Source organism: Coenobita brevimanus, chromosome 71 (assembly GCF_032717465.1).
Source record: "Coenobita brevimanus isolate Jiangsu-jjx chromosome 71, ASM3271746v2, whole genome shotgun sequence".
Taxonomy (NCBI): Eukaryota; Metazoa; Arthropoda; class Malacostraca; order Decapoda; family Coenobitidae; genus Coenobita; species Coenobita brevimanus.
Genome location: NC_137024.1, coordinates 50,029,152 through 50,046,651, shown reverse-complemented (window position 1 = coordinate 50,046,651; position 17,500 = coordinate 50,029,152). Strand labels below are relative to the sequence as shown.

At 42.1% G+C, this 17,500-nt stretch overlaps 1 protein-coding gene across 1 annotated transcript in view; it reads right to left on the bottom strand.

Moving 5' to 3' along the window:
- The window catches only part of LOC145406639 (acetylcholine receptor subunit alpha-like), a 606,054-nt gene that overhangs the window by 57,100 nt on the left and 531,454 nt on the right, over positions 1–17,500 (bottom strand). Inside the window, exons 6-7 of the mRNA XM_080277717.1 lie at positions 13,451–13,619; positions 8,442–8,578 (exon numbers count right to left, since the gene is read on the bottom strand). Of these exons, the coding sequence (XP_080133843.1) occupies positions 8,442–8,578; positions 13,451–13,619 (306 nt within the window). The remainder of the gene's footprint in view (positions 1–8,441; positions 8,579–13,450; positions 13,620–17,500) is intronic.

The following is a 17,500-nucleotide window of genomic DNA, read 5'->3' as shown; positions in this document are numbered from 1 at the left end:
TTGTAATCAAAGCTCTGTCGTAACCCTTTTTTTCCATAAGAAGGACAAATAATGATAAGTGCGGACCTGCATCCTATACTGTCTACCATTTTAACACCGCGTCCAAAGATTTCTCTTGCCAGTATGATCTGTACATAATTAATTACAGGTCCTCTGGCTTACCTCATATAAATTAACCCCAAGAGACTAACCTAACAGAAAACCGGCTAACCTAAACTAACGTAACCATAACAAACTAACTTAACCAACCTAACCTAGTCTACCGTAACCTAAACTACACCCACCTAACCTAACACATGCCTAACAGATAAACGTACCCTAATTCGGTTTAACCTGACCCATCTTAATCTAAACCAATTTATCCACAACAGAAAAACCTCGCCAAACCTAGCCTTGCCTAATCCAACTATAGCCTACCTAATATGACCTAACATTACCTAAATTACCCTAACCTAACCGAGACCCTGCTGGAACAGAGTGTCCTAAACAGTTAAAACTAGGATATCGGTTCAACTCTAACATACTAACCCAATCCAAGCAGGCCCAACTTAACCTAACCTAACCTAATCTATTATAACCTGACCTGACCTAGCCTAACCTAATCTAGCCTAACCTGACCTGACCTAACCTAACGTAACCTAACTGAACCTAACCTGACCTGACCTAAACCTTGCTAGAATAGAAAGCGGTCAAGTCGACTACAGTTCTGAATTTGGCCAAGCTTTCGTGCCTTCCCAACGAGTCACAGGCTGCCCTTCAAGCCGCAAATATAAATTCACCGCACCAACCCACTCCACTCCACGCCAAGGCACCCTCCAGAATTTTCAGTATTTCTGGAGGAATATTTTTACTGATACCTGACTGAACTGCTGCACATATAAAAATGTTTAAATACTTCAATCTCCTTGGTAACAAAATTAATAAATGAATTTTATGAGGACATTTTTCTAACAGATAACTAACCGAACTGGTACATCTTCTCGTATATAAATGTAAGTACACACACACACACACACACACACACACACACACACACACACACACATATATATATATATATATATATATATATATATATATATATATATATATATATATATATATATATCATCATCATCAGCCGTTTGTGTGTCCACTGCAAGACCGGCCTATCCCGACCGAAGTGGTGACGATACAGCCAGTGTATCTCTACCAAGTGGCTTAGGCTGTCTAGTAGAGATTGTATGTAGGGTGAGAAGTGCTTGTAAGTGTAATTGTAGTGTTGGAGTGGCTTTGGATGTGTGTGTAGTTTGTGAACTAAATGTAATCGGCCAGCGTTGCCGACTGGGGCAAGCCGACTGGGTGCAAGCATACTTTATGGTATGCGACACTGGTTCAACCACAGCACCCCTTGTGTCCGCCAATGCAGTACGTGGCCTGAAGAACGCTCCCATATATATATATATATATATATATATATATATATATATATATATATATATATATATATATACTGAAGGGAGACATTCTTAAAAATACCTGATCGAACTGGTGTGCTTATAAAAGAACATGTAAATACTTAATTATATTTAGAAAAATTAGAACTAAATTTAACCAAAAAGCTCCTTTGAAATGAAGATAATAAATAAATGTACGGGTAATCACGCTTTTCATTTCAGATGGAAAATATATTACTTGACAACTATTTGGGTATCCACTTCAAAATTAGCAAAATAAATGGTGTTTAGTTAGTTGCTGCTGTGTACTGAGAATACCGGTCAAAATGTTAATACCTGTTAGCTATTGCACACACTGTTTAGCTCGTCACATATTATGGTGTGTGTATTAAGAGTTATTCCAGTATTAGCAAGTTACCTCTCTCAGACTCCTATGATCCGTTGTGAGTTGAATAAAATAATCTGGGACAAGTTGGCATACAATTCTAAAGTTGTTACGACCATGAGAGGGTCAGTAGTGACAGTATTAGTACTCTGCTGCTCGTACGACTGACTCTCAGCTATGGATTAAAGAGGATGCTCACACACCACACTACATCGACGCTGAGCCTGTTGAACTTAACAAGTGACCCTAACCTTTGATCAATCTGCTACAAAATCGAATTACTTCCTCCCGACCACACACACACACACACACACACACATGGTAAATGTTCAGCTAGATCGGATCAGGCATTCATGAGATAAGCAGCTCCTTGGCCTTGATCCATGACCTTTGACCGATGTACACGAAAACTATATCAACATCTTCCCCGATTCTCACATAAAGCATGTGCTGATTGTGAACTCAAATGGATAAGACATTTATTTGAAAACGTTGCATCCTTAACTTTGATCTGTACACACACACACACACACACACACACACACACACACACACACACACACACACACACACACATATATATATATATATATATATATATATATATATATAGATAGATAGATAGATAGATAGATAGATAGACACACAGAAAGCGACTCGATTACAGCTATTTCTCCACCGGAATCAACTAAAATGTTTCGGGGCTAAGTGGGATAAAATGCTGTAGAGAACAGAACCATGACTGGGTTATTGTTGTATTTTTATTTATTTATTTATTTATTCTTTTCGTGACAGGAGGTAAACTGAGGAACGCTGAAACTCCCGATCGTTTCAAGTTGCTCTTCTGCTGAATGGCCACATCCGAGCAGATATGCTAGTCAGCCACATGTCCCAGTTTATCCTTCTTCCAGGTATGCAAGCGCTGGGCTATTCTGAATCCTCTGACTACAAGAAATTTCCTCTCCTTAACAAAATAAACTTGAAGCAGCCTCAGTGAAAAAAAAAATAGTTTCCACAGAAGGATAGAGTGAAAAAAGTTCAGAATGAATAAAATAATTAATCAGCTGACTCCTGTGATGTACTTGTTGTACATTGTTAATACTACCAGCTGTTTTTATGCACCTTACATCTAACATCTTTAATTCGAAAAGTCTCTCCTTAGCTTAATCAAGCCCTTCAAACAAGGCAGACGAATAGTATGTAAATAAGAGAGTTAAGTACTTGTCTGACTGAGACGAGTATCAAAGGGAAAAGAACAAAACCACACAGCCACGTACAAAAAAGTGCAGTACAGCCCCCCCCTTCTCTCTCTGTCTCTGTCTGTCTGTCTGTCTGTGTCTGTCTCTCTCTCTCTCTCTCTCTCTCTCTCTCTCTCTCTCCGTAAAAGGCAAGAATACCATGTAAAAGTCCGATCTGGTGGTGAATGTGTTAAAAGTGTCGGGGGTAATTGCCTGGTGCAGCCCTATAACCGAACGTCTGCTGATATTTGTGGTCACTCCCGAGGCTTCCCTGATGACCAGCAAATATTAACAGTTATGGATGAGAAATACCCTGTGGTAACTAATTGCTCCGTCTTCCTGCTGGCTTGGGGGACTGAATACTAGTGACGCTGTTTGGATGGGGCAAGAATATAGTAGAATATGACGTCATCGTGGTAAACGGTTACAATATTATAGGAAATACACGTCACTCAAGCAACTTTTTTTTTTTTTTTCCAGCATTCTCACTGCGTTGGAAGATTTCGTAGAATGTGTTCCTCAGCAATTTAGGTTCCATATTATGCCTCTTTATCCCTGTTGTATGTTGATGATTCAAACCATGTCGATATCAAAAAGATATGACACACAAAACAGTACTAAAGAAAAATATATAGATAAATCACCAGGGAAGATGTGTTAGTATATTTCCTATGCCAATGAGAATACGGCCCGTTGCCGGTATACCTGGTGATGTCAGCAGCGGCTTACACAACTTAAGCTTATGTGCAACACTGGTTCAGAAGAAGCACTAAAAATCAACAGATCCGCTGCCTGTTCGTGCCGTTCTTTTGAGGCTCCTGCTTGTTATCGTTGATTTTTAATTACGGGAGATCATTACTAAGTTTAATACATTCCTCTGGTGGTGGTATGAACAACACAGGAAAATCATCACCGCATACAAAGAACTGGTGTAGGCTGTTTTTAATCTATTCAGTCGCCAAGGTAAATCTTAAATCTTGAGATGAATACAGTCGTCGGGGGGTACCCACCATGAAGTAATAATGGCGTCATCGTCATGAAGGGGTTAAATATAATGACAGATTCTAGGCATTTCTGTTTGCCATATAGTGAGCTCCAGATATAATGTTGATGAAGCCGTCTTAACCAACTGTGGGTCAGGCGGTCTCACTTGACAGCAGGGAGCGAGGGCAGGGAGCAGACGAGGGGGTTGGAGAGGGCAGAAGAGGTAGCCGGAGAGGGAGCAGGTTCACTTCAGTCAGGTACAGGAGGAGGGGGAGGGTCAGGTGATGTTAACCCTTTAAATATGGTGTCACATTCTTTATTCATTTGTGTTATTTCCTACTCTGAAAATAGGAAGTTATTCTGGAAAGAGGTGCTGAAATGCAGAAGTGAAAGCGGAAAGAAATGTGAAGGTGTGAAGGATGTAAGTAGTAGATTATTAAACCATGGGGATGAAATATGGACAAGTTGGAATGAATATTTTGAAAGCCTGATGAATGGGAATATAGAGAGAAGAGCCACTGAAAACATGATTGGTTTTGGGGGTGTGCAGAGAAGGAATGCAGTGCCTGGAAACGTGACACTTGCACAGGTGAAGAACGCTGTGAAGCGGCCGAAAAATGGGAAAGCAGCTGGGGTCGATGAGGTGAATGCAGAGATGATTAAGTATAGTGGAGATAGCAGAATGAAGTGTTTGTTGGAGATATGTAAGAAGGCATGGATGAGTGAAACTGTGCCTGCAGAGTGGAAAAAGGCTGTGATTGTACCCCTGTACAAAAATAAAGGTGAGTGCAAGAATTATCGTGGCATAAGTTTATTATGTGGTAGGGAATGTATATGGAGGAATTATTATAGACATAGTAAGAGAGACATCAGAAGTCCTAGTGAGTGATGAACAGGGTGGCTTTAGGAGTGGCAGAGGATGTGTGGATCATATATTTGCATTGAGACAGATAGTGGAGAAAGCTGGTGAGAACGACTATACGGTGTTTATGTCATTCATGGATCTGGAAAAAGCATACAATAAAGTAGACTGAGAAGGATTGTGGAAGGTTTTGCGCATGTACGGTGTAGATGGTATGCTGCTAGGTGCAGTCAAGAGTTTTTAGGATGGTAGTGAAGGATGTGTAGGGGTTAATGGGCGTCTAAGTGAATGGTTCACGATCGGTGTGGGCGTGCGACAAGGTTGTGTGATGTCCCCATGGTTGCTCAATATATATATATATATATATATATATATATATATATATATATATATATATATATATATATATATATATGAATGGGGTGATGAGAGAAGTAAAAACACGAGTAATGGAGAGAGGGATGGTGTTTTTAATGAATGGTGATGGATGGAATATTTCAAATTTGTTGTATGCTGATGGTGCAGTACTACTTGCAAATACCGGACAAGAACTTGGTAGACTAGTGCTGATTTTTGCATGTCTGTGAGCATCGTGCCTTGAGAGTAAATGTAGAAAAGAGTAAAGTGATGGTTATTGTGGGAGAAGATGACTCCCAGTGCGATGTTACAGTGAATGGAGAGAGACTGGAATTGGTGAGAGAGTTCAAATACCTGGGTACAGTGATAGAAAAGAGAGGAAAATGTGTAAAAGAAGTGGAAAGTAGAGTGACGTAAGGAGGAAAAGTAGGTGGTGCAATGAAGGCCCCGATAAGAAACAGAGGCTTGAGTGTTGCAGCTGCACGAATGTTAGTGCCAACTTTAACATATGGATGTGAGACTATGGTGTGGCATGAAAATGAAAATTCAAGAGTGACAGCAATGGAGATGGGACTGCTGAGGAATGTATGTGGAGTACCGAGGATGGAATGAGGAAGTCTGTGGACACCAGAATCGAAGAGACTGTATTGAGATGGTATGGTCATGTGGAGAGAATGGATACCAACAAAGCGGTGAAAAAGGTATATCTGTGCGAATCTGACGGAGGGAGGAGGCGAGGCCGGCCAAGGAGAAGATGGAGGGATATGGTGGATGAGTGTGTGAGGAAGAGAGGTTTGGAAGTCGATTAGGCTAGGGGACTGACAAGAGATCAAGCTGGCTGGATGAATATTGTGACGAGAAGCGCATGATAAGGGATTTGGCACCCTTTTTAACGTGACAGCTTCGGACTGACTCTATAGGATATGTTTATGTGAAGCTACAGAACGTGGTGAATGTTTTTGGCGTATCGGATACAGCCAGGATTCCGGAGGCTTGAATGATGAGTGAATGGAAGCACGGCCCATTGGAGTGGACAAATTTGGGCTGTCTGGACATTATTACTCCTCACCCTGCCCTAGGGTGGGAAAGGAGGTCCAGATAATGATGATGATGATCATGATGATGTTATTTCCATACGATTTTATTCGTCTTAGGATACACTTTTCTAACTGGAAGGGTTATGCATTGCGTTCATCACTCTTCTTCTCTTCTAAGTGCTCTAGTGAGCTGAATACCGTCGTCTGGTAAGCATAAAACATATTCCGTCCGCGGGCTGAAGGAGTTGAAAGGGGCGAACACAGGCAAGGGGCAGGTGAATGACTGAGAAAGTGAGACACAGTTCAGATGAACTGTACAACATTTACCCCCTAAGTTGTGTAAGGACAGGCGGCCGAGATAATAATAAAGTCCAGTACATTTATAGGTACATGATTAACCTAAGGTACTCCTTCTGGTGGTAGTACATGATCGAGAAACCTCCGGCCACATCTGAGGGACTGGTGGAAAATTTTGTAGGAGACAACGAGATGGCAAGGGCAGGTGAAATAGAGGGGCAATAGAGAGCAGAGTGCTGGGAGACGAGATGGTGATGAGACAATATGCTCTGAAGGTCGTATGCAAAATCAGAATAGAGGTCCCCCCAAAGGGGGAATCACACCAGCCGCAAGCCGATACATATTTAGCGCGGCTCGGAATATGACCTTGACCTTGACCTACTTTCACTTATTTCGAACTCGTAGGAGATTTTCATCCCCACAACATACCTATAAAATTTTGTGACATTTTGAACGGTTGCGAAGTTATCGTGGTAACAGACACACAGACCTTGATCTACTTTCACCAATTTCGAACTCGTAAGATACTTTCATCGGTATTACACACCTGTTAAATTTTGTGATGATACCTTGAGCGGTTGCGAAGTTATCGTGCCAACAGACATACAGACACACAAACAGACAAAATGAAAACAATACTAGCTTCGCTATCGCGGCTGGCAATGACAGAAACACACACACACACACACACACACACACACACACACACACACACACACACACACAACTGTGCGAGAGCAGGCAGACAAGGGAGTCGAGTATCCATCTGACTGAGAAGAGTACCGAATCAAAGCGAAAATAACAAAGGACACAAAGCCGCACAGAAAAATGAACGTTATTCTCTGTCTCACCCACTCTTCCTCCCCTTCTCTCTCTCTCTCTCACACACACACACACACACACACACACACACACACACACACACACATTTGAGAAGGGCAAATAATCCAAGCAAAGAGTAGGGTGAAGGGCAGACTGAAGCAACTATCACAGAGAATCTTACATAGGCATAAACACACTCTCTCTGGTACGGTACAAAATCATGTACAAACACGCACGAACACTCACATTTATACACATTCAGAAACACACAGACACACTGACACACAGACACATACATACATACATACACATACATTTACGTGCACACATAGAGAAAACTAAAATTCGCACTCACACACATACACACATGGCGAAAATGTACACACTCCCAAAAAAACATCGGCCTCTTTGGGTAAGATGGTTGTGAAAATAAGCAACTTCTGCAGACACAGATGAGTCTATAAATGTGGTGCCTCAAAACATACACCACCCAGTAAGTGAATCTTTTTGCAATTTTGAGTTCTAATAGTTACCAAAGATAATATTTGCACTTGTAATTACAGGATGCCCCATATATCACAATGTTTCATCCATGTTTCAGAATGATACGTGCTGGAAGAGTGCCGATACATTTTTGGGAGGGTGTACATAGCCTACACACACACACAAGCAGTTACACGCATGCACTTGTACAAGTACACGAACCTAGCGAATATACATAGATACACACACACACACACACACACACACACCAAACACAAGCACACACACACACACACACACACACACACACACACACACCAAACACAAGCACACACACACACACACACACACACACACACACACACACACACACACACACACACAACAACAACAACAAACACAAGCAATCTACACACACACACACACACACACACACACACACACACACACACACACACACACACATTAAACTGTTAAACTGATTAAAACAACAACACTGACAACAAAGAGAAGTACCAAGAAACCCTAAGTCTTACCCACCTTATAGAGACGAGGATCATGGCGAAGATGAGGTACTTGCCGAGGAGGGGGACGACGAGGGAGGTAGGCGGGATGATCTCAACTACCAGCAGGAAGAACACGTGGAGGGAGATGAGGATAGAGATGCTCAACGTTACCTGCGGCGTGAAGGAGGGATAGTTTGAGTTACTGTTGAGTGTGACAACGGGGGAGAAGGAGGTGGCAGAGGGAGTTGGGAAAGAGGTGGCAGAGAGAGAGAGAGAGAGAGAGAGAGAGAGAGAGAGAGAGAGAGAGAGAGAGAGAGAGAGAGAGAGAGAGAGAGAGAGAGAATGTGGGGAGGGGACGGGGAAGGAGAATGAGAGAGAAAAGAACGGGAAGGGGGAACGACACAGATAGGGGCAGGAGAAAGGGGCGGAAAATGAGGAGGAGATGTGTGGAGAAAAAATATATGAGTTTGGAAATCGTATCGTATCGTAACGTTTATTAAGGCTCCTGCATGGTACATGCGTCGGCTTTGGCCACCTAATGACGGCTATCCACGCTGCTTGATCTCTGGCAGCCTCCCTTATCACTGAGGTCACACTCTGTGGCTCGTCCACACTTCTCACCCTCCGCACCCATTAGTCATTCTCCATCCTCTCAGCATGCCCAGACCATCTCAATCTACCCTTCATCATCACAACACCAACACATTCAAGTCCCATCCCTCCTCTCAACTCTTCAATCGCAATCCTATCTCCCTACCCCCACCCCGGGCCTGGCATGCAAGGACGCACTACACATCCATCTAATCATTGTCATTTCTGTACATTTTAGCCTATGAATATCCTCTTCCTTTACTGCCCATGTCTCACTACCATACAATTTTACACTCCTAACAGATGCCGCATAGAAAGATCCCTTAGCATGGAGCGACAGCCCTCTCAAATGTTAGGAGATGCAGCAACTCCCTGAACTTCCTTCAATCACTCCTTTTTCTTGTCACCGAATTGGCTCCAGCCCCGATTAACAAAACTCCTTCAATCACACAACAGACTCTTAGGCAAGGTCAATCCTTGCACTCCTGACAATCTCTACATGATCTCTCCAACACAACACACCAAGAAATCAGCATTATTTCGCAGCCTACCTCTAATCCACTACATCATTAATGCACTCATTTCTCACAAACACTGCACAAGATGGAGTTACTTTCCACACCCTTGAGTCAAACTGAATAAGGCCACACTCTCATTGTTTTCACAGTACCGCCACCAGTCCTAGGTATCATCACTTTTGTTTAATCCCCATTTATTCTCAAACCCTTGCGTTCCATTCCGTCTCTCCATTTCCTAAATCTTTCCCCCGCCTCCCCTTCATTCTTTGCAGTCAACACCAAATCATCAGCACACAACATCTCCCATGAGAGTTCGTTCCTGAAGTCACGTGAGAGAACTTCAAGCATCATGACAAACACAAAGGGACTGAAGACTGACCCCTGTTGCACTCCAGCATTTACGGAAAACTCATAACTCAAATCTTCATTCACTCTCACCTGGGTGTTCGCACTCATAGGCATATCCATAACCGCTGTAACCGGTCACTCCTCGATCCCAAGCTTTCTCAGTGCCCACTTCATCACCTTCCTAGGGACTGTCAAAGACCTCCAAATCAACAAAGACAATGAACAACTCCGTTGTATTCCCTATATATTTTCCTTAATGCTGTCGGACACTGAATATGGCACCAGTGGCTCTTTTGCCTGGCATAAACCCAAAGTGCATCTCATCATTATTCACTTTTTCACAACCATACCTTCCATGACGCTGTCTATTAATTTCGCAAATCAGATCCAAGAGTTTTATGCCTCTATAGTGTCCTCTTTCCAGGTAATCACCCTTCCCTTATACAAATTTACAATCACATTCTTCAGCCAGTCATCTGGGCAACACACTCACATATAATCAGATTTATCAAACTAGTACCTAAACCCACTCCTGTATCTCCTGAGGCCTTCAGTATTTTAGCCGTCAACCCAGCCACACCCGACGCCTTCCTCAGTTGCATCCTGCCTATTGTCCAGCTCACAGTAGCAGCATCAATCAAAGGTCAAGGACCTAGCGCTGAATCCGCAGACTCAAACCTTCCCTGTTCCACTCAAGGTCCTCATTTTACAGCCGATTATAATGCTCTCTCCAGGGGTCTTTAATATCATCACTGTTCACCACTACCTTTCTTTCATCATTCTTCACACTCTCCTCACCTATGATATCCCTGTTCTCCCTCATCATCTGAAGGAAAATGGGGAAGAAAGTCAAGAAGGGGAAGGATGAGTAAGACAGATATAGGGACGGGGGGGGGGGGAGTGTGGAAATGGGAGAGAAAGCGAAGAAAGCGAAGGAGGAATGACAGATATGGAGAGTGGAAGGATGGACAAAATCGTGGACAATGAAGTGTAGGGTAAGAAGATAAAATGTGTTGTTTGGATTATTTTCGGCGCATTGTTTCCTTGTGGTATCTTTTTTTTTTTTTTATCGTGATTTTGTTTTATTTATTTCTGTGGTTGTTTTTTAGACGTTGTTGGATGTTGTTTTAATCGTTGTTGTTTTTTATATTGTATGATTTATTGATTGATTGATTATGTGTGTGTGTGTGTGTGTGTGTGTGTGTGTGTGTGTGTGTGTGTGTGTGGTTACTTTAGTGTCGTGTTCTTTTTTACTGTTATTTTACTGTCATTTTTTTTATGCTATTTTATTTCAGTCACCGCACGCCATTTTCACCATCGTAACAAGCCTGCGTCATTTTCATCACCTTATTTTCACCGTCGCAGGCATTCCACGTCATTTTCACGGCCGCACCACGTCACTTTAATTCATAATACTTCATCTTCACTGCCACAATCAGTTCATGTAAGAGGGACGTCCTTTTCAGGTGGTCAGTCTCAGGGGTGGGCGTAATTTTAAGAAGTTATCCTAATCATTATTTTCAGTAAACATCTCCATTATTCGTAACGGGATCATCATCATCATCATCATCATCATCATCATCATCATTATTTTCAGGATGCATCACTATTATTATTTTCAAGATTCATCAACATCATCACCATCAGTTTAAGGAAACATCATTATCATCGTCATCAGGGAACACAGGATTTTCAGGGTTTATCACAACATCTTTTTCACGGGAAGTATTTTGATTTCCAGTGGTTATTATTGTTATTTATAGTGGTTATTATTATTATTATTAATTTTATTATTTTCAAGTCATTATTATCGTATTCAGTGGTCATTATTATCATTTCAATTATCATTATCATTACCTTCAGCGGTCATTGCATCATTTTCGGTGGTCATTATTATCATTTTTACTGATCATTATAATTTTTAGTGGTCATTATTATCATTTCACTGGTCATTATTATCATTTTTAGTAGTCATTATTATCATTTCAGTGGTCATTATCCTGTTTCAGTGGTATTACTATCATTGCAGTTGTCATTATCATCAGTTTCAGTGATATTATCATTTCACTGGTCATTATCATCAGTTTCAGAGGTATTATTATCATTTCAGTGGTATTGTTATCATTTCAGTGGTATTATTATCCTTTCAGTGGTCATTATTATCATTTCACTGGTCATTATTATCATTTCAGTGCTATTATTATCATTTCAGTGGTCATTATCATCAGTTTCAGTGGTATTATTATCATTTCAGTGGTCATTATCATCAGTTTCAGTGGCCACTGTCATCGGAGTCAGAGGACATCATTTCCAAAAGTCAGCATTATAATTGACATCATCATTGTTTTGAGGGAACATCATCAATAATTTTCATGAATCATCAGCATCATCAACAATAATTTAGAAGTCATTATCATCATTTTCAGGTGTTATATTCAGATGTCATTATCATTTTCATGATTCATCATTATTAGTATCATCTTCATCATCATCATTAACATTTTCGGAAACAATCCTCCTCCTCCTCCTCTTCCTCCTCATCATCATCACCACCACCATCATCACCATCGCGATCATTTTCATTAATCATCATTTTCCTTATTTCATCATCATCATTATTATTATTATTATTAATATTATTATTATCATTATTATTATTTAGCTGAGGAGTTCATGATTATTTGGAAGTCTTCATGATTTCTAGGATCATCATCATTTTCACGTCACCATCCAGCATCAGTATACGAAAGCGATCGGTGTTTGATGTCCATGAAAGTGATGCGTGTTAGTATGTGAAAGTGATGCGTGTTAGTATGTGAAAGTGATGCGTGTTAGTATGTGAGAGTGATGCGTGTTAGTATGTGAGAGTGATGCGTGTTAGTATGTGAGAGTGATGTGTGAGAGTATGTGAGAGTGATGCGTGTTAGTATGCATATGAACGTGATCAGTACTAGTTTAAGTAATTTTAGTTAGTGTGTGCAAGTGATCGCGTTAGTATGTATATAAATGTAGCCAGTGTTGGTATGTTTGCGAGAGTAATCACTATTATTATTGTGTATATGAGAGTGACCAGTACTAGCAAGTGCTCAAGGCCATGAAAGTGATCAGTGTTGGTATAATGATAAACAGGCAACATGCTGTCACATTTTGTTCTCCATTAGAAAATCAAATGTGACAGTGATTAGGGAAATCAGTTATTATCGCTACACAACGCTTAGGTATTATTATTAATCCCTGCACTACAATGACATACTTTATACTGTACTCCAGTTTTGATGATTGTGCTTCCATACAGTATACTGTCAGATCACGTCATCGTGGTGAAACGGTTCATACAAGTGAAAACGATCAAAGTCTTCAATCTGATGACATATTTTCCTTTTAATTTTGTTATCTCCAAATTTCTTCGGTCTTGAACAGACTCTTCGAAACGGACAGGTTGGATATATATATATATCCAACCCCATTCACGAAGGACGTGTTTCTTAAGCTTAAAAACAGTCTTAATAAAGCAAGAACCATGTGAAAACTACGTCATGGTACTGAAGGGATTACAGTGAGGTGGAAGTGGGTAAGAGTGGGTGACCTTCTCGCCGGAGTCTGATGGTAGATAGAAGGTGAGGACGGTGAGGAAGGAGATGCCCATACAGGGGATGATGAGGTTCACCGTGTAGAAGAGCGTTTTTCTCCTCATGGTGATGTTGAAGGTGATGTCCAGGTACGGCTCGTCGCAGCACGTGTAGAACTTCTCGTGCCTGCCGGAGAAAGTGAAAGTGAGTATAGTCAGTTCGTGTCCTCAGGGCCAACGTACTTCCTTAAAAACGACTGGAAGAAAATGAATGAGAAAAAAAATCTAACTGAAGATGGAACAAAAAAGCGAGCAGTGACGCTATCAGTGGGAGTGTTTTTTGATATGTCGGTGGGTGTTGTGGACGATCCGTTGTATTAAGACTGCTGAAACGAAAATCCTTAAACTGTTTACACTCCTGCAGTCATCCGTCCATTATTTCCCCACCCCACCCCAGACTGAGAATAGCAGTGATATGAGACTAACATACTCGGTGTTCCATGTATAATCCACTACTTCGTCCGGTGATTACTCGTGTGTTGCGGGCACGGCTCGGTGGGCTTTATTAATGTCTACCCCGCATCAAGTATTCATATCCCACATATTCATCAAGTATTCATTGCCTCTTCATACTATACCTGTACTGTACAGTAGAGCTCAGTGTTTCGAACCCTTGACTCGAGGCACACGCATCGCGAGGGGAATACGCTACCGATCAAGCCACCGCAGCCCCATGAGTGGAATAAAGCGTAAGTGTGAAGGTGAGTGAGAGGGAGTGAGTGAAAATGTGTAAACATGAAAGTGAGTGGCAGTGAATACGAATATGCGTGAAAGTGGCTGGGTTTGAGCTGCCTGGTGCTTTGGAGAGTGAGAAAATGAGCATGCGAAAGTGAGTGGTGTGAGCGAGAGTAAAGTGGTACTGAAATGAGTGAAAATAAGTGGAAACAAACGTGAACAGGAGAACTACATGAGTGTGAGTGAATATGAGTAAGCATGAAAGCGACTTTGATAGATCGTGAAGGGATCTGGGTGGGGGTGAACGTGAGTAGGTGTGAAAGCAAACATAAGTGTGAAAGTGAGTGGCTGTGAGTGTGTTAAAGAGAATGTGAGAGAATGTAGGTGTGAAAGTGAAAGGGTGGGTGGGTGTGAAAGTGAGTGGTACAGTGGGGTTAAAGGTGAGAGTATGAGCAAGAGTAAGTGTGAAAGTGAGAGAGTAGATGGGTGTGAGAGTGAGTGGTGAAGTGGGTTGAATGTGAGAGTATGAAAGTGAGAGAGTGGTGTAGTGGGGCTGAAGGTGTAAGAGTGTGAGTGAGAGTGAGAATAAGTGTGAAAGTGAGAGAGTGGGTGGGTGTGTGAGTGAGCGGTGTAGTGGGGCTGAAGGTGTGAGAGTGTGGGTGAAAGTGAGTAGGTGTGAAAGTGAGAGAGTGGGTGGGTGTGTGAGTGAGTGGTGTAGTGGGGTTGAAGGTGTGAGAATATGAGTGAGAGTGAGTAAGTGTGAAAGTGAGAGAGTGGGTGGGTATGATAGTGAGTGGTGTAGTGGGGTTGAAGGTGTTGAACTCATGTCAAGGGGAAGAACAAGGGGGAGGGGGTGGGGAGGGGAAGAGGGAGGGGGAGGGGAAAGGGAAGGAGTGTCGGAGGGAGGGAGGGAGGATGCGAGTAAAGGGGAGAGGAGGAAGAGTATAAAGGTGATGGGAAGAGGAGAGGTAGAGAGAGAGAGGAAACGAGAGGAAGACGGGGTAGGGGGAAGGGAAAGGGATAAGCAAGGGAAGACTAAAGGGGAGAGGAAGAATAAAGGGACAAAGGGAGAGGAAAGAAGAGAAAATTAAAGCGTCAAGAGGAAAAAGGAAGAATAAAAGTGGGGGGGAAAAGAAAGGCATAGACAGGGAAAAAGAAAAGGAAAGAGGCGAGGAAGAGGAGGACATGACAGAGGGAAGAAAAAACAGGGAAGAGGAAGTCAGGGAGAGAGTGAACAGGAAGGAGGAAAGAGGAAAGTGGAAGAGCAAGTGCAGGGAAACGGAATGATGATGGAGAGTAGAAAAGAGGGATAAAGAAGGAATTTTATATATATATATATATATATATATATATATATATATATATATATATATATATATATATATATATATATATATATATATATATATACGGCGAGAGAGATAGAGAGAGAGAGAGAGAGAGAGAGTGACTAGTGACTTGGTAGTGGCCCATCACCTACATTAAAGTTGATACCTTCCTCTCAGGGCCCCTCACCTTTATCTTTATTAGAGAGAGAGCCTGCCAGAGAGGGAATTAGAGAGAGAGGGAGAGAGAGTGTTGGGGGGAGCCAGAGTGAGGGTGTAAGAGAGAGGGGGTTAGAGTGAAAAGGTGGAAGAGGGAATGAAAGACAATAGGAAGTTAAGAGGTGTGTGTGTGTGTGTGTGTGTGTGTGTGTGTGTGTGTGTGTGTGTGTGTGTGTGTGTGTGTGTGTGTGTGTGTGTGTGTGTGTGTCTGTGTGTGTGTGTGTCTGTGTGTGTGTGTGTCTGTGTGTGTATACACCGTATCTATCTATCTATTTATCTATCTATCTAGATAGATAGATAGAGATAGACAGATAGATAGACGGATAGATATAGATACAGATATATATATATATATATATATATATATATATATATATATATATATAGAGAGAGAGAGAGAGAGAGAGAGAGAGAGAGAGAGAGAGGTGGGAAGAAATCTAGTTGAAAGAAAAAAAAATGAGCGGCGAAAGACAGTGAGCGAGCGTGACCGAGTGTGAAAGCCAGAGAGAGAGAGAGAGAGAGAGAGAGAGAGAGAGAGGTGGAAGGTGGTTTTGAAATTTGGGGATGTGAGAGAGAGTGAGAGAGTGTGAAAGTGAGTTAACTTAATGAGTGCTGGTGTGTCAGTGAGTTACCATGAGAATATGGACAGAGAGTGAACATGGCAAAGAGGGACAGGCAGAAGTGGGAAAATGGGTGTAAGTGAGCAGGTGAGCGAGTGAATGAGTGAAGGAGCTGTGTATGAAATTGTATGAGTGAGAAAACCAGAGGCTGGGCACTTGTATTTACCTGGATGTAATTACCTGGTTACAGTATATGGGCTTTATGTTCGTCTTGTTCTGCGGCCATATCTTGTGTTTAGTCTACTCTTAAGCATTCGGATGTTCGTTGCTTGTGCCACCTCCTCTCCCAAACTGTGTGTGTGTGTGTGTGTGTGTAATTCACCGGGTCGGTCAGGATCACTTGATGCTCGTGATCGTCAGTTTTTACCCTCCCGGAAGGGAGCTGAGAGCTCATATAGTCCGATCTAAGGGCAAGGCTGTGACCTTCACACACGCACACACCCGTCCCCTTGCTCAAGGGGGAAAGTAACCACCCACTTCGTCAGTGAAACTTCGCAACCTGAGCGGGGCGCGAACTCCCGTCCACCAGTTGGCAAGCGAGAACGTTACCACTGCACCAGCGAGGTGTGTGTGTGTGTGTGTGTGTGTGTGTGTGTGTGTGTGTGTGTGTGTGTGTGTGTGTGTGTGAGAGAGAGAGAGAGAGAGAGAGAGAGAGAGAGAGAGAGAGAGACAGACAGACAGACAGACAGACAGAGAGAAGTATACGTGTGTATGTGTGTGAGCGAGTGAGAGAAAATGTCAGTGTGTGTGTGAGAGTGGAAGAGAAAGTAAAAGAGGAATTCGCATGAAAAACCTGGAACCAAGGAATTTTAAAAGTTGGTTTTGTGTGTGTGTGTGTGTGTGTGTGTGTGTGTGTGTGTGTGTGTGTGTGTGTGTGTGTGTGTGTGTGTGTGTGTGTCGATGTATGTGTTTGAGCTGGTCAGAATGAATGAAAATAATGTTCGTGGGTAAATGCTTGCGGATGAGTTAATGAGTGTGTGAGTGAATGAATGAGTTATTAAGTGTTTATGAATGTGTGAATAATATGTATAAGAGTGAAGTGGGTGAATATGCATCCGTGAACGAAAGAATGTGCGTGAGGGAATGACAAAAACTGCGAACGAGCAAGAGTGAAAGTAAATGTCAGAGAGTGAATAAGTGAATGTGAGTGTGAAAGAGTGAGGAAGTGA